At 47.7% G+C, this 15,739-nt stretch overlaps 1 protein-coding gene across 1 annotated transcript in view; it reads right to left on the reverse strand.

Moving 5' to 3' along the window:
- The window catches only part of IFNGR1 (interferon gamma receptor 1), a 34,182-nt gene extending 21,145 nt beyond the window's left edge, over positions 1-13,037 (reverse strand). Inside the window, exon 1 of the mRNA XM_075924263.2 lies at positions 12,559-13,037. Coding sequence (XP_075780378.2) covers positions 12,559-12,652 — 94 coding nt within the window. The 5' untranslated portion in view covers positions 12,653-13,037. The remainder of the gene's footprint in view (positions 1-12,558) is intronic.
- Positions 13,038-15,739: the final 2,702 nt, after the last annotated feature.

Genomic DNA, 15,739 nt, shown 5'->3' on the forward strand with positions numbered 1-15,739 from the left:
ACATTCTCTGTAATGGGTAAAACTAATATTCTGGAAAATTCTGACTAATGATCATATGGAAATGGTTGCTTTAAGCATTACAATGGTTAGCATTCCTGGCTAAACTTACTGTGAAGTTTTTGTGCGCTCTACTTGAGAATAGGGACATAACTGATTTAAACAGGATTTTAACTGGGATCCTGAGAGCGGTGGGGGTGGGGGGATCTCTCCAGCCCAGCTGGATCAGCCCCCAAACCCACTGGACTGAAGTCCCTGGCCCCACAGGGCTGGAGCAGCCTGCCTACGGTGGGCCCTGGGCAGGGGGGCTGCTCCCAGGCAGCAGTTAACCAGTTACCTGTTCACATTCCTAATTGAGAAGGCCTTGTGTTGTCTGTCCCCCCTCTCCCTCTCTATATAGTGTTTTCTGCTGGATGACAGAAATGTTCCTGCCAACCAACAGAATGATGGCATCACATTATCAGTATCATCAGCATCAACAGGCTGTCTTAGCAAGGCGAAAGTGGCCAGAGAGAGGGGGGTAAGCGAGCGTAGTGAACAGAGTGTACAGGCTCCTAGTAGTCCTTTTAGTTTTGTAGCCTTTGTTGGGCAGGGGGCTTCTAAATATTGTGAAGTGTTATCTTCAGATGAAAGAAAATGAGACAAAATGGATGAGTTGAGGTGGGGAACTGGTTTTGATAAGCTGAGTGAATAGCCTAGGACCAGTGAAGTAAGGAAAAATGGGACTAGGATGAGAAAGTAGAGGCAAGGAAGATGTAAGACAGTGCAAGTAGGAGGGGATGAGGCAGGAAGGAACAAAGTTCAAGGAAACGCAAAGAAAAGTCTGTGCCCACTATGGTATATACTCTTCAAGAGTCTGGAATGGAATCCACAATTCCCAAGTCTCACTATTCCTATGCTATTGACACAAATAGCAGGTTTCACAGATGGTAAAGTGTCTCATTCCTCTCCAGTGCTGGTCCCCCATTGGATAGCCTCGTACTCCTATCTCCTATTCTCTTAGCTCAAGAAGCTGAAATATCTGAAGTGGACTTGAATGTTCTAACCATGCAAGTGTCAGTGTAAAGTCAGCACTCAAATGTTAGGAAATGCCAGAATTAAGGTGACCTGCACAATTTTAAATTCACCTTCCATTGTGCACATAATAGGATGTGATCGTGTAATCGAAGATAGTTTTTTCACCACAGCAACCTGCCTCATTCAATGCACAAGATGGACTACTCTGGAGATTAATATATTCTTTAATGAATTTGTTCCAGAAGTTTGAAGGTGTTCTGTAGTGAACAACTTAAGGGATTTCAGGTAGAGAAAGGATGCTCTCATGGTTTTAAGCTAAATGAATGGTACCCTGAAGAACTGGATTCTATCCCTGCCCCTGCTGGTCGAGTTACTTAAACCAAACTTTGCACACGTCATTACCTCAGTTTTCTGGATTTCTGCCCTGAGGCCCTATGGTGTGAGGTGCAGAACATTCAGCAGCTGCAATTGGAGCCAATCAGAGTGATGCTTTGAACATACAAAATGCTATGTAATGCCAAGCATTCAGAAAATCTGGTTTGAGTGTCTCAACTTGGACACCTAAAATTAATAGATACAACATTAAAATAAAAAGTGTCTCAATTCCCTGTCAAATAGGAATAATACCCCTTCAATTTCACAGAGGTGTCTAAATTCATTCATGAATGTTTATGAAACCACCATATTAAGCCTAAGATGGAATTAATTCTGTCTTTATTGCTCAAACTGCTCTACAGGCAGTCCCCGAGTTACGCGGATCCGACTTATGTCGGATCCGCAGTTACGAACGGGGTTCCTCTCCCTGGTCTCCAGCAGACCAGGGAGAGGAAGCAAAGCGGCGGAACACATGGGCAGCGGACAGGGCTGTCCGCTGCCCACGCGCTCCGAGGCTTGGCTCTGCTTTGCCCCCCCATCTCCACCTGGTCTGCAGACCGGGGGGGGGGGGGGGGCAAAGCAGAGCCAAGCCGCGGAGCGCCCGGCCAGCTGACAGCCCAGAGCGTCTGGGCTGTCAGCTGATCGCGCGCTCCGCGGCTTGGCTCTGCTTGGCTCTGCTTTGCACCCCCCCCGTCCCCGTCCCCCTGGTCTGCAGACCAGGAGGACGGGGGGGGGGGGGGGGCAAAGCAGAGCAAAGCCGCGGAGCATGCGGGCAGCGGACAGCCACAGCGCATCTGGGCTGTCCCGCTGCCCCCGTGCTCCGTGGCTTTGCTCCAGACACCTGTGGTACAGCAGCTGGGGCGCTGCCAGTTGGTCCCGTAGCGCCGCTCTGGGCGCTACTGGACCAACCGGGCAGCACCCCAGCTGTTCTGCCCCAGGCGTCCTGATTCAGCCACTGCTGGTCAGATTCAGCAGCGGCTCAATCAGGACGCCTGGGGCAGAGCAGCTTGGGTGCTGCTGGGTTGGTCCAGTAGCACCGAGGAGCGGCGGCGCTACTGGACCAACCCAGCAGCACCCCAGCTGCTCTGCCCCAGGCGTCCCCAAGTCAGCGGCTGCTGAAACTGACCAGTGGCTGACTACAGGAAGCCCCTGCCCCGGGCTTCCTGGAATCAGCCGCTGATCAGTTTCAGCAGCAGCTGACCTGGGGATGCCTGGGGTTCTTAAGTTGAATCTGTATGTAAGTCAGAACTGGCGTCCAGATTCAGCCGCTGTTGAAACTGATCAGTTTCAGCAGCGGCTGAATCTGGACGCCAGTTCCGACTTACATACAGATTCAACTTAAGAACAAACCTACAGTCCCTATCTTGTACGTAACCCGGGGACTGCCTGTAAATGTAAACAAGGCCAGGAGGAACCCACTGGAGAATGAGGAGAAAACACATTGCATAGTTGCTCATTAAGTGAGCATCATCCCTCCCGTACACACCAGGGATGTGAGGGTTTAAACAGTTCACTGGTAAGTCTTACTGGTTAAGGTTAACTGGTGGGGCTGAAGCAGCTCCCTGCCTGCTGCAGACAGAGGCTCCTCCAGAGCAGCTCCTGCTGGCGGCATGCCTGGGTGCCCTGCAGGCAGGAGCTACTCCAACTAGGGTGCAGGAACAGCCCCAGCCCAAGCAGCTGCTGCCTGCGTCAGGGATCTGCAAGCAGGGGCTAGTCTGGGTGAGCTGGATCAGCCCCTGGCTGCAGTGGGCGGTATTCTAGTCCCCCCTGCTCATCTCCCTTTAATCCGTTACATCCTTACTGTGCACCTAATGAGGCAAGAGGGTTGTGGCAAAAATAGTGTATGATCATGTAATTTAAGACTATATATGTGCAAGGAGGCTGAATTAAGGTTTCACAGGCAGCCATGATTCTGGCATTTCCTAACTTTTCAGTTCTTGATTTTGTAATCTTACTATTTTTAATGTAGCTTTGTAAGTACATTAATTTGCCATTTGTATTCTGCATAGCTTACTGCAGTAAGTACTGTATTTACTGTCAGACATTTCAGAATAAATACTTCCAACACCTTTTTTTCTTGTGGTTGAGAATCTGCTGCTGTTTCCTCCAGTTTCCAGTAACTGAAATGTCACCTTCTGTCTCTTAACAGAATTACTAAACCACTTTCAAATCTTGAACATTTCAAATATTTGTGGTCTCGTTCTTAAGTTGACCAAAATGGTTTTTTACTTTCCCTTATTAGTATAACATGAAGGCTGTCTAACATATAGCCTCAAGTCGTTCTGCTAGGTTTGTGTTTGCTCACCAATCTGGCAGAGGTTGGGTTGGTTTATGGTCTACTGTGATACTGCAATCTTATTTGAATATAGGTTTTTGACTATAAAGTCAAACATTTGAAAGTTAGGAAATACCAGGAATAAAATTTCTCATTCAACCTTAATACTACAGACACACAAACTACATAATTAAACTTTTTTTTAACCACATGTTCATTGCTTTATCAGTGCACAGGATGGGTGGTGGTTTTTTGGGGAAAATTATTCAGTGTTACTCTCAGGCTTATAACTTAGGGTTAGTCCCCATATTGTCTTTGACTACCAGCATTCTATATTATGCTGGATATAGAATTATTAGTTTCTAACGCCTAACAGTTTTGTATGGTATTAATGATAATAGTATGAATGGTCTTTATAACTCTACTGAAATAAGTTATCCTCATTTTACAGATAAAGAATCTATGCTATATTTAGAAGAAACATCCACTAATTAGGGCTGTTTCCATGACTGAATACCTAACTTGAGAACTCAGGATCCCATCTTTAAAGTATTCTGCATTTTTAATAATGATATATGTTCAAAGGGCTGTACAGACACTAACCCCTGTCATTAGCTCTGTAAAGTAGGTAAACATATCAGTTTTAAATACAAGGAGACTGAGGTCACATCTTAACTCCACGGAAAAAAATCGATGCTGCTGTAACTGATCTTCTGGAGTTTGATTTAGCAAATCTAGTTAAGACTCGCTGAACTGAACTCAGTGGGCACTCCTGCCGGCATCCAATATTCCTGCTCTTGGGAGGAATAAAGGAAGCTGACAGGAGCATTTGCTCTCATCGGCCTCCTGCTTTTGGGACACTGCCAAGTTTGGCTTAAGGTAAGCTGACTCCAGCTATGTATTCTATGTAGCTGGGGTTGCGTACCGTAAGCTGAGCTGCTGGGTCTAGTGTAGGGCTGGTCTTAAATGGATAGTGAGTTATGAAATGCCACAGAATGAATCAATAGTATAATCAAAATCGGAGCCTAGGATTTCCCAACTCCACACCTTCCTCATAGAAACACTGAGCATCTGCAGTCCCCACTGACTTTTCTTTAGTTGAGTGCTCAGCAACTTTCAAAACAAGACCCCAGTTCTCAGGGCACCCAGAAAATGAAAATAATGACTGGCCACCTGTGGAAAACTTCATTTAAGTTACTGACCCAACATCCTATATGAAGTTTACAGCAGATATATGGATGGAACCCAGTTCTCCAGGATGGCATTCAGTTGCTTTCACACACTTTCTGCAGTCCTACAGATAGCTGCATTCACTATACAACACTGATTCACCTGCTGAACACTTACCAGGACTTCTAGGTCTGTAGCACAAACCTCTATCTCTTGAGCTAAAGTAGTGGTGGTCAATCTGTGGCCCACTGGGGCTCCACCTGTGAACCCTCTGGATGTCCCCTTCCCCATGTGGGGCCTATTTCCGCTCCTCCCTTCTGTCACGAATCCGGGCAGAGTTCCTCTGGGCGGCGTCCACTGGCTCCATCGAAAGCTTTGAGGAGCAGTGGGCGCTGTCCGGGGTTCTCTGCTCGGTGTCCCCATCCGGCTCCCTTATTTTGAACCTCTAACCCGCACTCCTTGATCCTTTATTCATTATTTGTCCCAAGCAATTAGTTGGACATGGGTCCAGTGTCCCTCCCATAAAGCTGGGGAGGGGCTTTTAGAAGGTGGGCGGGCTTCGCCCGCCCACCATCCCATGTTTTCAAATAGACCCATGTGCCTTTCACCACTGAAACCCACTTTCTACACCTCCTTCCTCCCTCCCAGCACTTTTGTAGGAGCTGCAAATCTCCTGATTCAGGCTCTATCCCTGTTCCACCCTCTCCCTCCCAGAGCTGGAATGCCACAAACAGGTGATTCATGGCAGCTCTGGGAGGGAGGAGGAGCAGCAAAGACAGAGCCCAAATCAAGGGATTTCAAGGAATTCTGAAAGTGCAGGGAGGGGGAGAAGCAGATAAGCGCAGGACTCTGGTGCCCCAGTGTGTGAGACGTGTGTGGAGGAAAAGGGGGAAGATAGTAGGGATGTTAGCCTGTAGTCATTTATACAATTAACCAATAAGCCTGTCTCAGAGGTGGGGGAAAAAGGGGGGGGGGAGAGGAGGTAGGAGCTGATGTCCATGGGGAGTTGGTTTTTAAACTTGCCATGATAATTGAGTAGGTGACCTCACTAGAATTGCCTTCAAAACAAATGAGTCCCAGAGGTCACTATCTAGCAACTGTTTTTTGTGTGCATTCAACACCAAAATAATATTTCTCAGTTGTCAAAAAATTCAAAATTCCCTTAATGTGACTTATGCAATACATACCATAAGAATGCTGAATTGGGATGGCTAAATTATATTTAAAAAATTAAAGCATAAACATTTATCCTATAAGAGCATATGCACTATATTATCTTGATTTCCTTTTATTTCTGATGTGTGTTTAGTTTATTTTTAAAATACAGTTTAATTTAATATTCATCCTTTTTAAAGTTCCTGTCCTAATTTTAATAAGTCTCTCTTTTTGGATCAATATGTCACTTAATTTGTTGAGTTCTTTTTGCTCTATCTAGGAAGCATTAAATACTCTCAGCTGCATTTAGTTAAATAGTACATTGGATTTAGAAAGGGTAGTGAGTAGAAAAAGTGTACTTTTGCATGTTTTGTTGAAAGAGGGAAAGTTTATATTCAAAATCCAACTGCATTTTCAGCACCATTTGGTAAGATTGATTTAAACTAATTCCTATTAATTACAGCATGTGTTTGGGTAGCACTAGGTTATGTGGCATATATACATATATATATGTATATATATATATATATATATATATATATGCAGGGCTCGACAAATTCTGGAAAACCCTACTCGCCAGACAAAAAAGGGACTCGCCACCCTCCCCCCCAAAAAGTGTTTTTTTTTAATAGCATAAATTCCTAATAAGAATAAGAACAGCAATTACTAATAAGTTATTAATAAATATCACCCATGTTATTAATAAATATCTTATAAACCTCTACCTTTTCCCTCTGCTGCCATGTCTCCTCCCTTTGCTCCATCATCTCCCCTGGTGCTTGCTGCCCCCCAACCCCTCACTCTCCCCTGCTGTCCTGACTCCTGCCCTTCTCACTGCCCTCAGCCTTCCTGAGACCTGCCCCCCTCCACCAGCCCTTCTCTCCCCACCCCCGTGCCCACTCCTCCAGTAGCCCCACTCTGATCACATGAGCTACCTCTCCTCATCCTCTCGCCTAACACCTCCCTCTACACACCTGCCCTGACTCTCTCCTCTGGTGCTGGTCCCTCCCCTGCAGGTGTCTACTCTTATGCTTCAACCCCAGAATCCCCTGGCACCTTTACCCGCCTGGTGCCTCCCCTGTCCCCCACTGCCCCTGCCCCCTTTGCTCTCTTTTTCCCTGATGCCCACTCCCTCACCACCCTCTGCTCCCATTCCCCTCATGCCCCTGTGCCCTCACACGACTTGCTCCATCCCCACCTTCCTCATGCCCACCCCTTCTTTCTAGCCTTCTCTCAGCACCTCCCCCTCCTCCCTCTAGCCCCCAGTGCCCTTACTCTCTCCTCTCCCAGCATCACCCTGTCTCCCCTCCCACTGACACCTCCCCGCCTGCCCTTTTCCTCATTATCTGCACTTGGCCCCCTGGCATTCGTCTCTTCTGCACCCCTGTCCCTTGGTGCCTTCTCCTTTCTTCTTCTTCTTCTTCTCCTGACCTCCTCCCCTCCCCTCCGCACAAGCCCCTTCCCCATATTTTTCCCCTCCCCTCCTCACAGTCCTGTCCAGCCTAGCCCAGCCCCTTCCCCTCCCCCAGGGCCAGCTCTAGGTTTTTTGCTGCCCCAAGCAACACATTTTTGGCAACCCTCCCCCCCCCCCTTTTTTGGTTGTCTTTTACACTTTTGCATTTTTGCAATGGGTTTTTTCTTTTCATTTTCATTTTTGTCCTGGCATTTTAGCCCTAAAAATAGCAAATAGCATTTTCATTTGTTTTTTTCCATAAAGGCAAAGGCGCTTCAAGTGAATTCCCCCTTTCACTCGCTGCTGGATCACAGCAGCCTTTTCCCTGCCCTGTCCAGCCCCTCCCTAAGGACAAGCACCCCATCACTCCCGATCCACAGGGGAAACAGGATGCAGGGACAGCACAGAGCCAGAGGGGTGCAGGGAACAGTGTGGGGGAGGGTGTACAGGGGCGGTGTGGGAAACGGGTGGCACAGAGCCAGAGGGGGGCAGGGATCAGAGAGAACAGGGTGTAAGGGCAGCGCAGAGCTAGAGAGTCGCAGGGAAGAGGGAGAGCAGGGGATCTGGGGTACAGGAGAGCAGGGGGGAATGGGCGGCACGGAGAAAAAGGGATGTGCGGCAGGTGCAGCGAGCCAGGTGGTCAGCTGGGAACCGTCTCTCACTGGTGAGGGGGTTGGGGCCACAGCAAGACTGGATCTGGTGGGGTGGGGCCGCACAGCCAGAGCTGAGCTGCCGCGGCCCTTTAAAATCAGGGGGCCATCCCGCCCTCTGGCTCGTGCCCCGCCTCCTTGTGCCAAAGCTGCATGCAGGCAACCCACTGCTGGGAATCACTGTGCTTCCCCCTTCCTGGCGGCGCTCCGCCCGTAGTTCAGGCTTTGGCCAGCCCGTCACAACCAATAAAATCTACTTGCCACCGGTGAGCGGGCGAGTACATTTGTTGAGCCATGTATATATGGAATACTATCTATCTGAAAAAGTGGGTTTTGTCCACAAAAGCTCATGATACTATATATCATGGTGGCAAGGTCAGTCCCACTCCTGGGTTCCAGCCCCTGGTGAGCCCACTATCCCAGAGTCTAGGTCAGGATCAGCAACCTTTCAGAAGTAGTGTGCCAAGATTTAACTTATTCACTTCTAATTTATCGATCTACATGCCGTGGATACATTTTAAAGTCAACAATAGTCCTACTTAGAGCAGCTTCATTAATAAATAAAGATGCAGATCTTATTTTAGTAACACAGGATTTTAAAAGGGTCATTAAGATCAGAGTTTTAGATATTTGCAACACTCCAAAAAAATTGTTTTAAAATTTTTTTCTCCTTACTTTGGGATACACAGGCTTAATTCCTGGCTCCATCACAGACTTCTTGAGTAAGCTCAGGTAAGCCCCCAAAGGTACATCTACACTACAGCTGGAGGTGTAAGTTACAGCTCAACAAGACATACACACACTACCTTTAGCTGAGCTAGTGCACTGAAGATAGGTCTGCACTGCAGTTAAAAACTCACTGCTGTAAGGTGTGAAGCGCACACACCTCCTGGTAGCACTAAGGGGAGCTGAAGATGCACCTGAGTGTCTGAATGTTAACACTGAGCTGGTTGAAAATTTTTAAAGGGTTTTTTTTTCTCCTTTTAGGGAACAGAAAAGGACTCTTTTCAAAACTCTCATCCCAAACTGTTGACATTGTCAAAATGGTTCCTCTTGTGCTAAAAAATGCCTTTTCACTGACTCAAATTTCAAAGTCTTTTATAACTAGTTAGCACCAGTTTTTCGAGGAACATTTTGTAAAGGGAAAATGTCACTAACTTCTTTGGGGTGGGGGGAAATAGAAAAGATGGATGTTTTGAAAAAATAAAAAATGGGTCCTTTTGGCACACACTGAGTTGAAAACAAATTCCTCCCCCCGACTATGAAAACAGGTCGTCATATTTCAGCCAATTCTGGTAACATGGAAAAATCATGAGTTATGCTTTTGTTGATAATTCCAACAAGAGCCTTTAGCTTTGTTTTTTAAATCTAGATCCAGACATACAGAGATATTTGGGTGCCTGAATAGGCAGATACACATGCCTAACCTGATTTGCATGCCAGAACCCCCCACCCTTCCAATTTCTAATGCCCATTAAAAGTCAAATTAAAATAAATGCAATTCCCATTAGGAACCTGTCTCTTTAGGTGTGTATAAATTTAAGACTTTAACACCTCTTTATCTTGTTGCTCCCTTTCAAGCACTGGAGCACCTCCCTTTAGCAGCTGTTTGACAATGCCCCACCCCCCGCTAATCAGCTGAACTCCCTGTCTGCACCAACCTGCTGCAAGCCACAGTGCAGACTCCCTGCTGTGTACGGGAAGGCTAGGACTGAGCTCCTGCCTGCGTACCAATGAAAACTGGCTGGGCGTGCCACTGATGGGATGCTTGCCATAGGCTGCTGACTCCGGTCTAGATATTGCGGACTGGGCTCTGCCTGCCCTTGATGGGGTTGGGCTTCAGGTTTTCCAGCTACAAGGGGGTGGGGCAGGTGCCACTTGGTCTACCTGGGCTGGATAACTAGCCCTCCCCAGCTGGAGTCTCAGGCTATTTGGGGAAGGAAGCCCAAATGCTCCCTGTCCGAGCCCCTCACCTTCCTCTGTGGTCTCTGGCAACATTGATATTGTCTCTATTACAAGTTCATCTCTGCATCTACTCTCTCTGCTCTCCCCATCACAGCAAAGGCTTTTAGAAGGTCCTGGTGCAGCCTCAAGTGAAATCAGGGGGCCCTTAACTGATTTATAGCTGCCCTGCCCCTGATAACTCCCAGTCAACTGTTTCTGGCTGCCCTGAATTAGGTTCTACCTAATTAGGAGAGGGTTTCCTGCTTTTTAGAGTAAGGATGTTGATTAGTCAGTTAACTGCAATTTAAGTAGTAAATGGGGCTCTTGTATATTTCAAAGGAGGAATGCAGAACTCCAGGTGCACCCCCAGGGGCCAGCAGGAAGTCCGGCTGACTCCAGGCCGCATGCAGGTGCCAGCTTTGAAATGTACAAGAGTCCCCCACTGACTCTTGATGACCCCCAATGATTTGCATTGCCTATTCAATTAGTTGATAAGGGCTCCTCTGCCTTTGGAGTTCCAACTGGCCCAGGCTGCATGTGCTGTTCCAGGGTTTGGCCCCAGACTTCACACGGCACTGCTACTTTCAAGCACCCCCCCTTTCACTTTTTCCTCCTTGATGCCTCTTGCTGGGGGGTGGGGGGGAAGAAGAGCAACCAGCCTGTCAACTAGTTGTACACATCCCTATCTGATCCTAGAACATCTGGGCTACGTCTAGACTGGCCCCTTCTTCGGAAGAGGTATGCTAATTTCGAACTTTGGAGTAGGGAAATCCGCGGGGATTGAAAGTAGGAATAAGAGATCCTCTGGAAAAGGGCTTTATTCCGGAGGATCGCGCCAGTCTGGACGCTCTTTTCCGGCTTTTCCCCAAGCCGGAAAAAAAGCGGCGGCCATGTTTATTTAAATCCCGCGGGGGATATTTAAATCCCCCGCGGATTTCCCTATTCCAAAGTTCAAAATTAGCATGCCTCTTCCGAAGAAGGGGCCAGTCTAGACGTAGCCCTGTGGTCTAGCAATTACCTCCAGCCCATTCCGTTCTGGCCCATTGCTGGACCAGAGAGTTCTGGTTTATAGAGGTACAACTTGTGTTAGGTGCAACTGGAATATTTAAAACAGAGATGGGGAACCTCAGGCCCTGGGGGCTTGCTGCAGCCCCCAGCTTGCTTGGATCCAGACCCCAAGGCTCAGGGCTCCCTCCCCCCCAGCATTGGGAAGCCCGCACCCATGCTCCAGCCCCCCCACAACTCCACCATGGGGCTGGAGCACACTTGCCTGGACCTCTCCCAGGGCCTGGTGTGTGAGAAGGATGTGGAGAGTGTCTTTCTCCTTCTAAGTAAGAGGCTACTTCAGTGAAAGTTTGTTTTGCTTCTTGTGGGGGGGCCCTGACAGATTCTCTGTGAGTCAGCAGCACCAACCCATAAAAGTTTCCCCACCCCTAATTTAAAAGATCATTTAAGCGGCTAAGAATGGACAGATTGCAAAACCATGCAACAAGGTTTACTGCCAGAACTGAGCCACACCTATTTCGGTCATTTTTAAATAAAAGCTTTACCCGATCACTACTAGTACATATAAATTATTCTTAAAACCTGTCAAAATGTCAATTATACAATGTTCCCACAACAACTAGTCTCAATCAGGCAATTGTTTTTGGCTTCTGGCAATACCCAGAGTTGTTGCTCTTATTTGCTGTACTTTAGGAGCCAAAAGTTCCTCCTAAAATGGAAACCATCTGGAAGCAAGAGTCAAAAAAAGTCTTCGATTTTAGTTGCATTGTTTGTAGCCAGGAAATCTGAACAAAGCCAAGGCAATAACGTAAGCGAACAGGAAATAGGGATAAAGAGGTGGGGAATACAAGCAGGAAAATAAATAAGCAGTACCCCCACGTCCTAAAACACAGCTAGGCACACACACAACTTACAATTTGCTAACTGTGACCTACCAAACCCACTATGAGACAGAACCTTGTCTTCGCTACTTTGCAACACAGAGCCTCTTGAACAGTCCTAAAACCCACCTCAACCCCTCAGAGTCCTTTCTTGCCCCAGAGCCCACCTCAACCACACACCCCGTACCATCATTCCACCCACCCAAAACATACCCCTCTCCTGTCCAAACACCCCTTCTCACTATCTCATCCCCCACTTTCGTGTCAATTACCCTCCCTTACAACAGGGCACTGCTGTTGTTCACAGCCCCAGATTCTGCAGGCAAAGGGATTACTAGACCGCCCCAGTGTCCCTTTCCAGAGCAGCCTGCGTGGCTGGGCTACTCCTGGCTGGGGAAGGGGGCTGAAATCAGAGCCCAGGGGCCCCTTCGGGCTCAGGAACCAGGGGGCCGAGACAGACCCACCGTCTGTCTGCTTTTTAAAAAGTACCAGATTCTTCTACCTTTCTTAGAGCGGAAAAGAGCCCGGTGGGACTCTGGGGCTCACAGGGCTGGCGAGTGACCGCTGCCCCCCCCCCCCTCGCCTGCCCCACTGCCCCCCTCTCGCCTGCCCCACCACCGTCCCCTCCTCCGGTACCTATTTCCCAGGGCTCCCCGGAGCTGGCCAGGCTGCAGGGCAGCAGCAGCAGGAGGAGGAGGAGAAGCGGGGCGGCGGGCGGCGCGGGCCGCATCCTGGCGCGACTGGGACCCGCAGGAGCGCAGCGGCCCCGGCGCCACGTCCGCCTTCCAAGGGGCCGCGCGGCCGCACCGAGTCCCGGGCCGGCGGGGAAAGCGGCGCGCGCCCGCTGCTGCTCACGTCACTTGCGGGACAGGCTGAGATTCCAGCGCGCGGGGGCGGCCCGCGGCCCAACAAAGGGACCCGCCCGGCAGAGCGTCGGGCCGCTCCCCTGCCCGGAGCCGTCTGCAGCGCAGCTGCGCTGCAGTGTCTGGCCACGGGCCTGCGCACTTCGCCGCCGCTCTCCCTCCAGGCCACCAAGGAATAGCCTTTGTCACTAGCGCCGCTCCAGCCCCACGCGTGCAAACTTCCTGCGCCTCCTCCAGCCCATCAACAGCAAGCGATGTTCCTGCAAAAAAAAAAAAAAAAAAAAAAAAAAAAAGGGGGGGGGTGGTTATTAAGTCATCCGTTTTGGGCTCTTCCTGATTGGTCTCTTCCTCGTCCTCACTACCGGTGGTAACTGCCATGCGGCACATTCTCCCCAGTCGGTAACAAGCAGTGCTTTTTTTGTTTTTTTAAAAAAGGTGCTGGTACTCCAACTGGGCTGCGTCTAGACTGACCGCTTTGAATTTGCGCAAAAACACTGACAAGCTAATGTAAGATTGTCAGTGTTCTTCCGCAAATACAGTGACTCTCCCATTCCGGAATTGCGCAAGAGGGCCAGTGTAGACAACTGAGAACTGTTTTGCGCAAAAAAGCCCCGATGGTGAAAATGGCGATCGGGGCTTTCTTGCGCAAAACCGCGTCTAGATTGGCATGGACACTTTTCTGCAAAAAGTGCTTTTGCGCAAAAGCATCCGTGCCAATCTAGATGCTCTTTTCCACAAATGCTTTTAACGGAAAAACTTGTCAGTCTAGATGTAGCCCAGGGGAAAAAGTTGTTGCGCTCTGATTGGAGGTGCTGGTACTGGTAACAAGTAATTTTTTTTACAAAAAAAGCACTGGTAACAAGTAATTCAAAGCCAGACATGGCAATTTTTAGGCCTTGCTGCAAGAGCTCTTGCCAGAAGACCCACCTGAGTTCTCAATTCATATTGCACAAGCAGGAAATTGCACAAATGCGTAAGAAACGCTACTTGACAGTATAAAGCTTTTCAGTTTCTCCCAACTTCTCAGTATCAGCGGGAGCCCTGTGAGTCTGTAACTAAAAAAACCCAGCAAATAGTCCTGCAGCACCTCAAAAGAAGTAGGTTGTGCCAAAGAAAGCTCATGATACCAATTACATTTTTGTTAGTTTCTAAGGTGCTGCTAGACGATTCGTTGTTTTTTTAAGTTCTCTCAGTAACAGTTCATTCTGTGCCCTCCCAGCCCTACTTCTGCCCTAGACCTGCATTCATCAACTCAATCATACATCCATGTATGGAGGTTCTTCCCTTTCCTCAAACCCAGGGCCTGTGATGCAGGACAGGTCCAGGAGCTCTGTGCAACCCAGACTTAGGTGAAGATGGATCAGCTGCAGGTGTTGTTGCTCTTTATTCACACAACCATTCCCCTAACCTGGTGTTGCAGTCTGGGAACAGTAGTAAAAATTGCTGCACCCCTTTAACCTCCCAGCTGTGTTGGCAGTCTGTTGGTTTGCAGCCCCAAGTGAAGTTTCGGTTTACGCTGGGCTCAACACATGGCCCACAGGTAGGAGCCTAAACAAAAAAGTAGTCAATATAATGGTCTTCTGTTGATATGCGTTTTAGTAGTTAAATTCCTGGACCGTCATTGCTCATTAAAAGTGCTGTCATATGGGTGAAAATTGGGTAAATATTGCATTTTATTAATATCAGGAGAACTGACTCAAATGGGGCCTGCATGTTGGGTAGTCTTGCCCTAATCTTTGTATTCATGCCTGTCAGTATGAAAGGAGCTATTTTCATATATATTTGCATGTACAGGCAACCATACTTATGTTGCAGCCCTTGGCATGTGCTGTGAGTATCATTATGACCCCCGGAGCTTCCACAGTTGAGTAGCCCTGCTTTAACATGTGGCAGGAACCCTATGTTCCAAAACCAGTTCCCAGCCCAGTTTGTGGGAAAACGTAGGTACCCAAAATGGAGTTCATTTTCATGTGGCCTTGCTGAGTTACAGCAGCCATTACTTTATAGACCATCTGAAACAGGAGGGCTATTTTTCTCTAGCAGCCCATGGTCTTTATGGATGAGCCCTTAGCACTGTCTAGCTTCATCCCTGTGGAGGTTTTCCAGAGTAAACACATTTGAACGATCTATAGTCAATATTCAAAACTTCAGATACAAAAATGATACATGCATATACAAATAGGATAGTCATATTTAGCAAATCATAACTTTTCTAATGATACCCCAGGTCTCTTCTTGTACAAAGTACATCATAATTTTATCATACAGCTATGAAGAATATGGGGTGTAGTATCACATATCCAATCTGCAAATAGTACCCTATTAATCTGGAAAACAAATTGTTGCATAGACAACATTCCTTAGTGTAGATGGAATACAGTGGTCCAAATTGTAAAAGTTGTTAATTTAACAGTCACTGTCCAACATTAAACAAGATTCAGCATTTGGTTTACAGAGACCTCAGCCTGCTTAGTACCTTGGCAAATAAATCATTACAATATTTTATTAAAGATACAGAAAAGGAAAACCAACATCCTTTGCAACACAAAGTATTAAATAGAACTTTCATTTCAACAACATCTCTTGTTTTCTTTAGCTGAAGACAGCTGAATGACATTTTGCCCCTTCCCCCCCTTAAACAGAATTTTAGATTATACCAAAGATAGTAATACTTCTCCTGCAGTGGGGGAGGGGGAAAGAAGGAAGTTAAGTGCCTGTGGGGGGAGGGGAACTGTTGATGTTAACAAATGCAGCTGCTGTCTCTGGTGTTAACTCTTACTTGCAACTTTGCCTGTGTTTTTCTAGCAGCACAGTATGTGGTCTTAATAGCCACTCTGGGACCTGCTAAACTTGTACCTGTTTAGGACGTTACTTTTAGTTGTCTGTTTCTGGTCACTGGCTTTCAGTACTACTGCAAAATATATGGTTGGATGATTAAGCCAAACTTAGGAAGG

The sequence above is a fragment of the Pelodiscus sinensis genome, chromosome 3 (genome assembly GCF_052426305.1).
Source record: "Pelodiscus sinensis isolate ZL-2025 chromosome 3, ASM5242630v1, whole genome shotgun sequence".
NCBI lineage: Eukaryota > Metazoa > Chordata > Testudines > Trionychidae > Pelodiscus > Pelodiscus sinensis.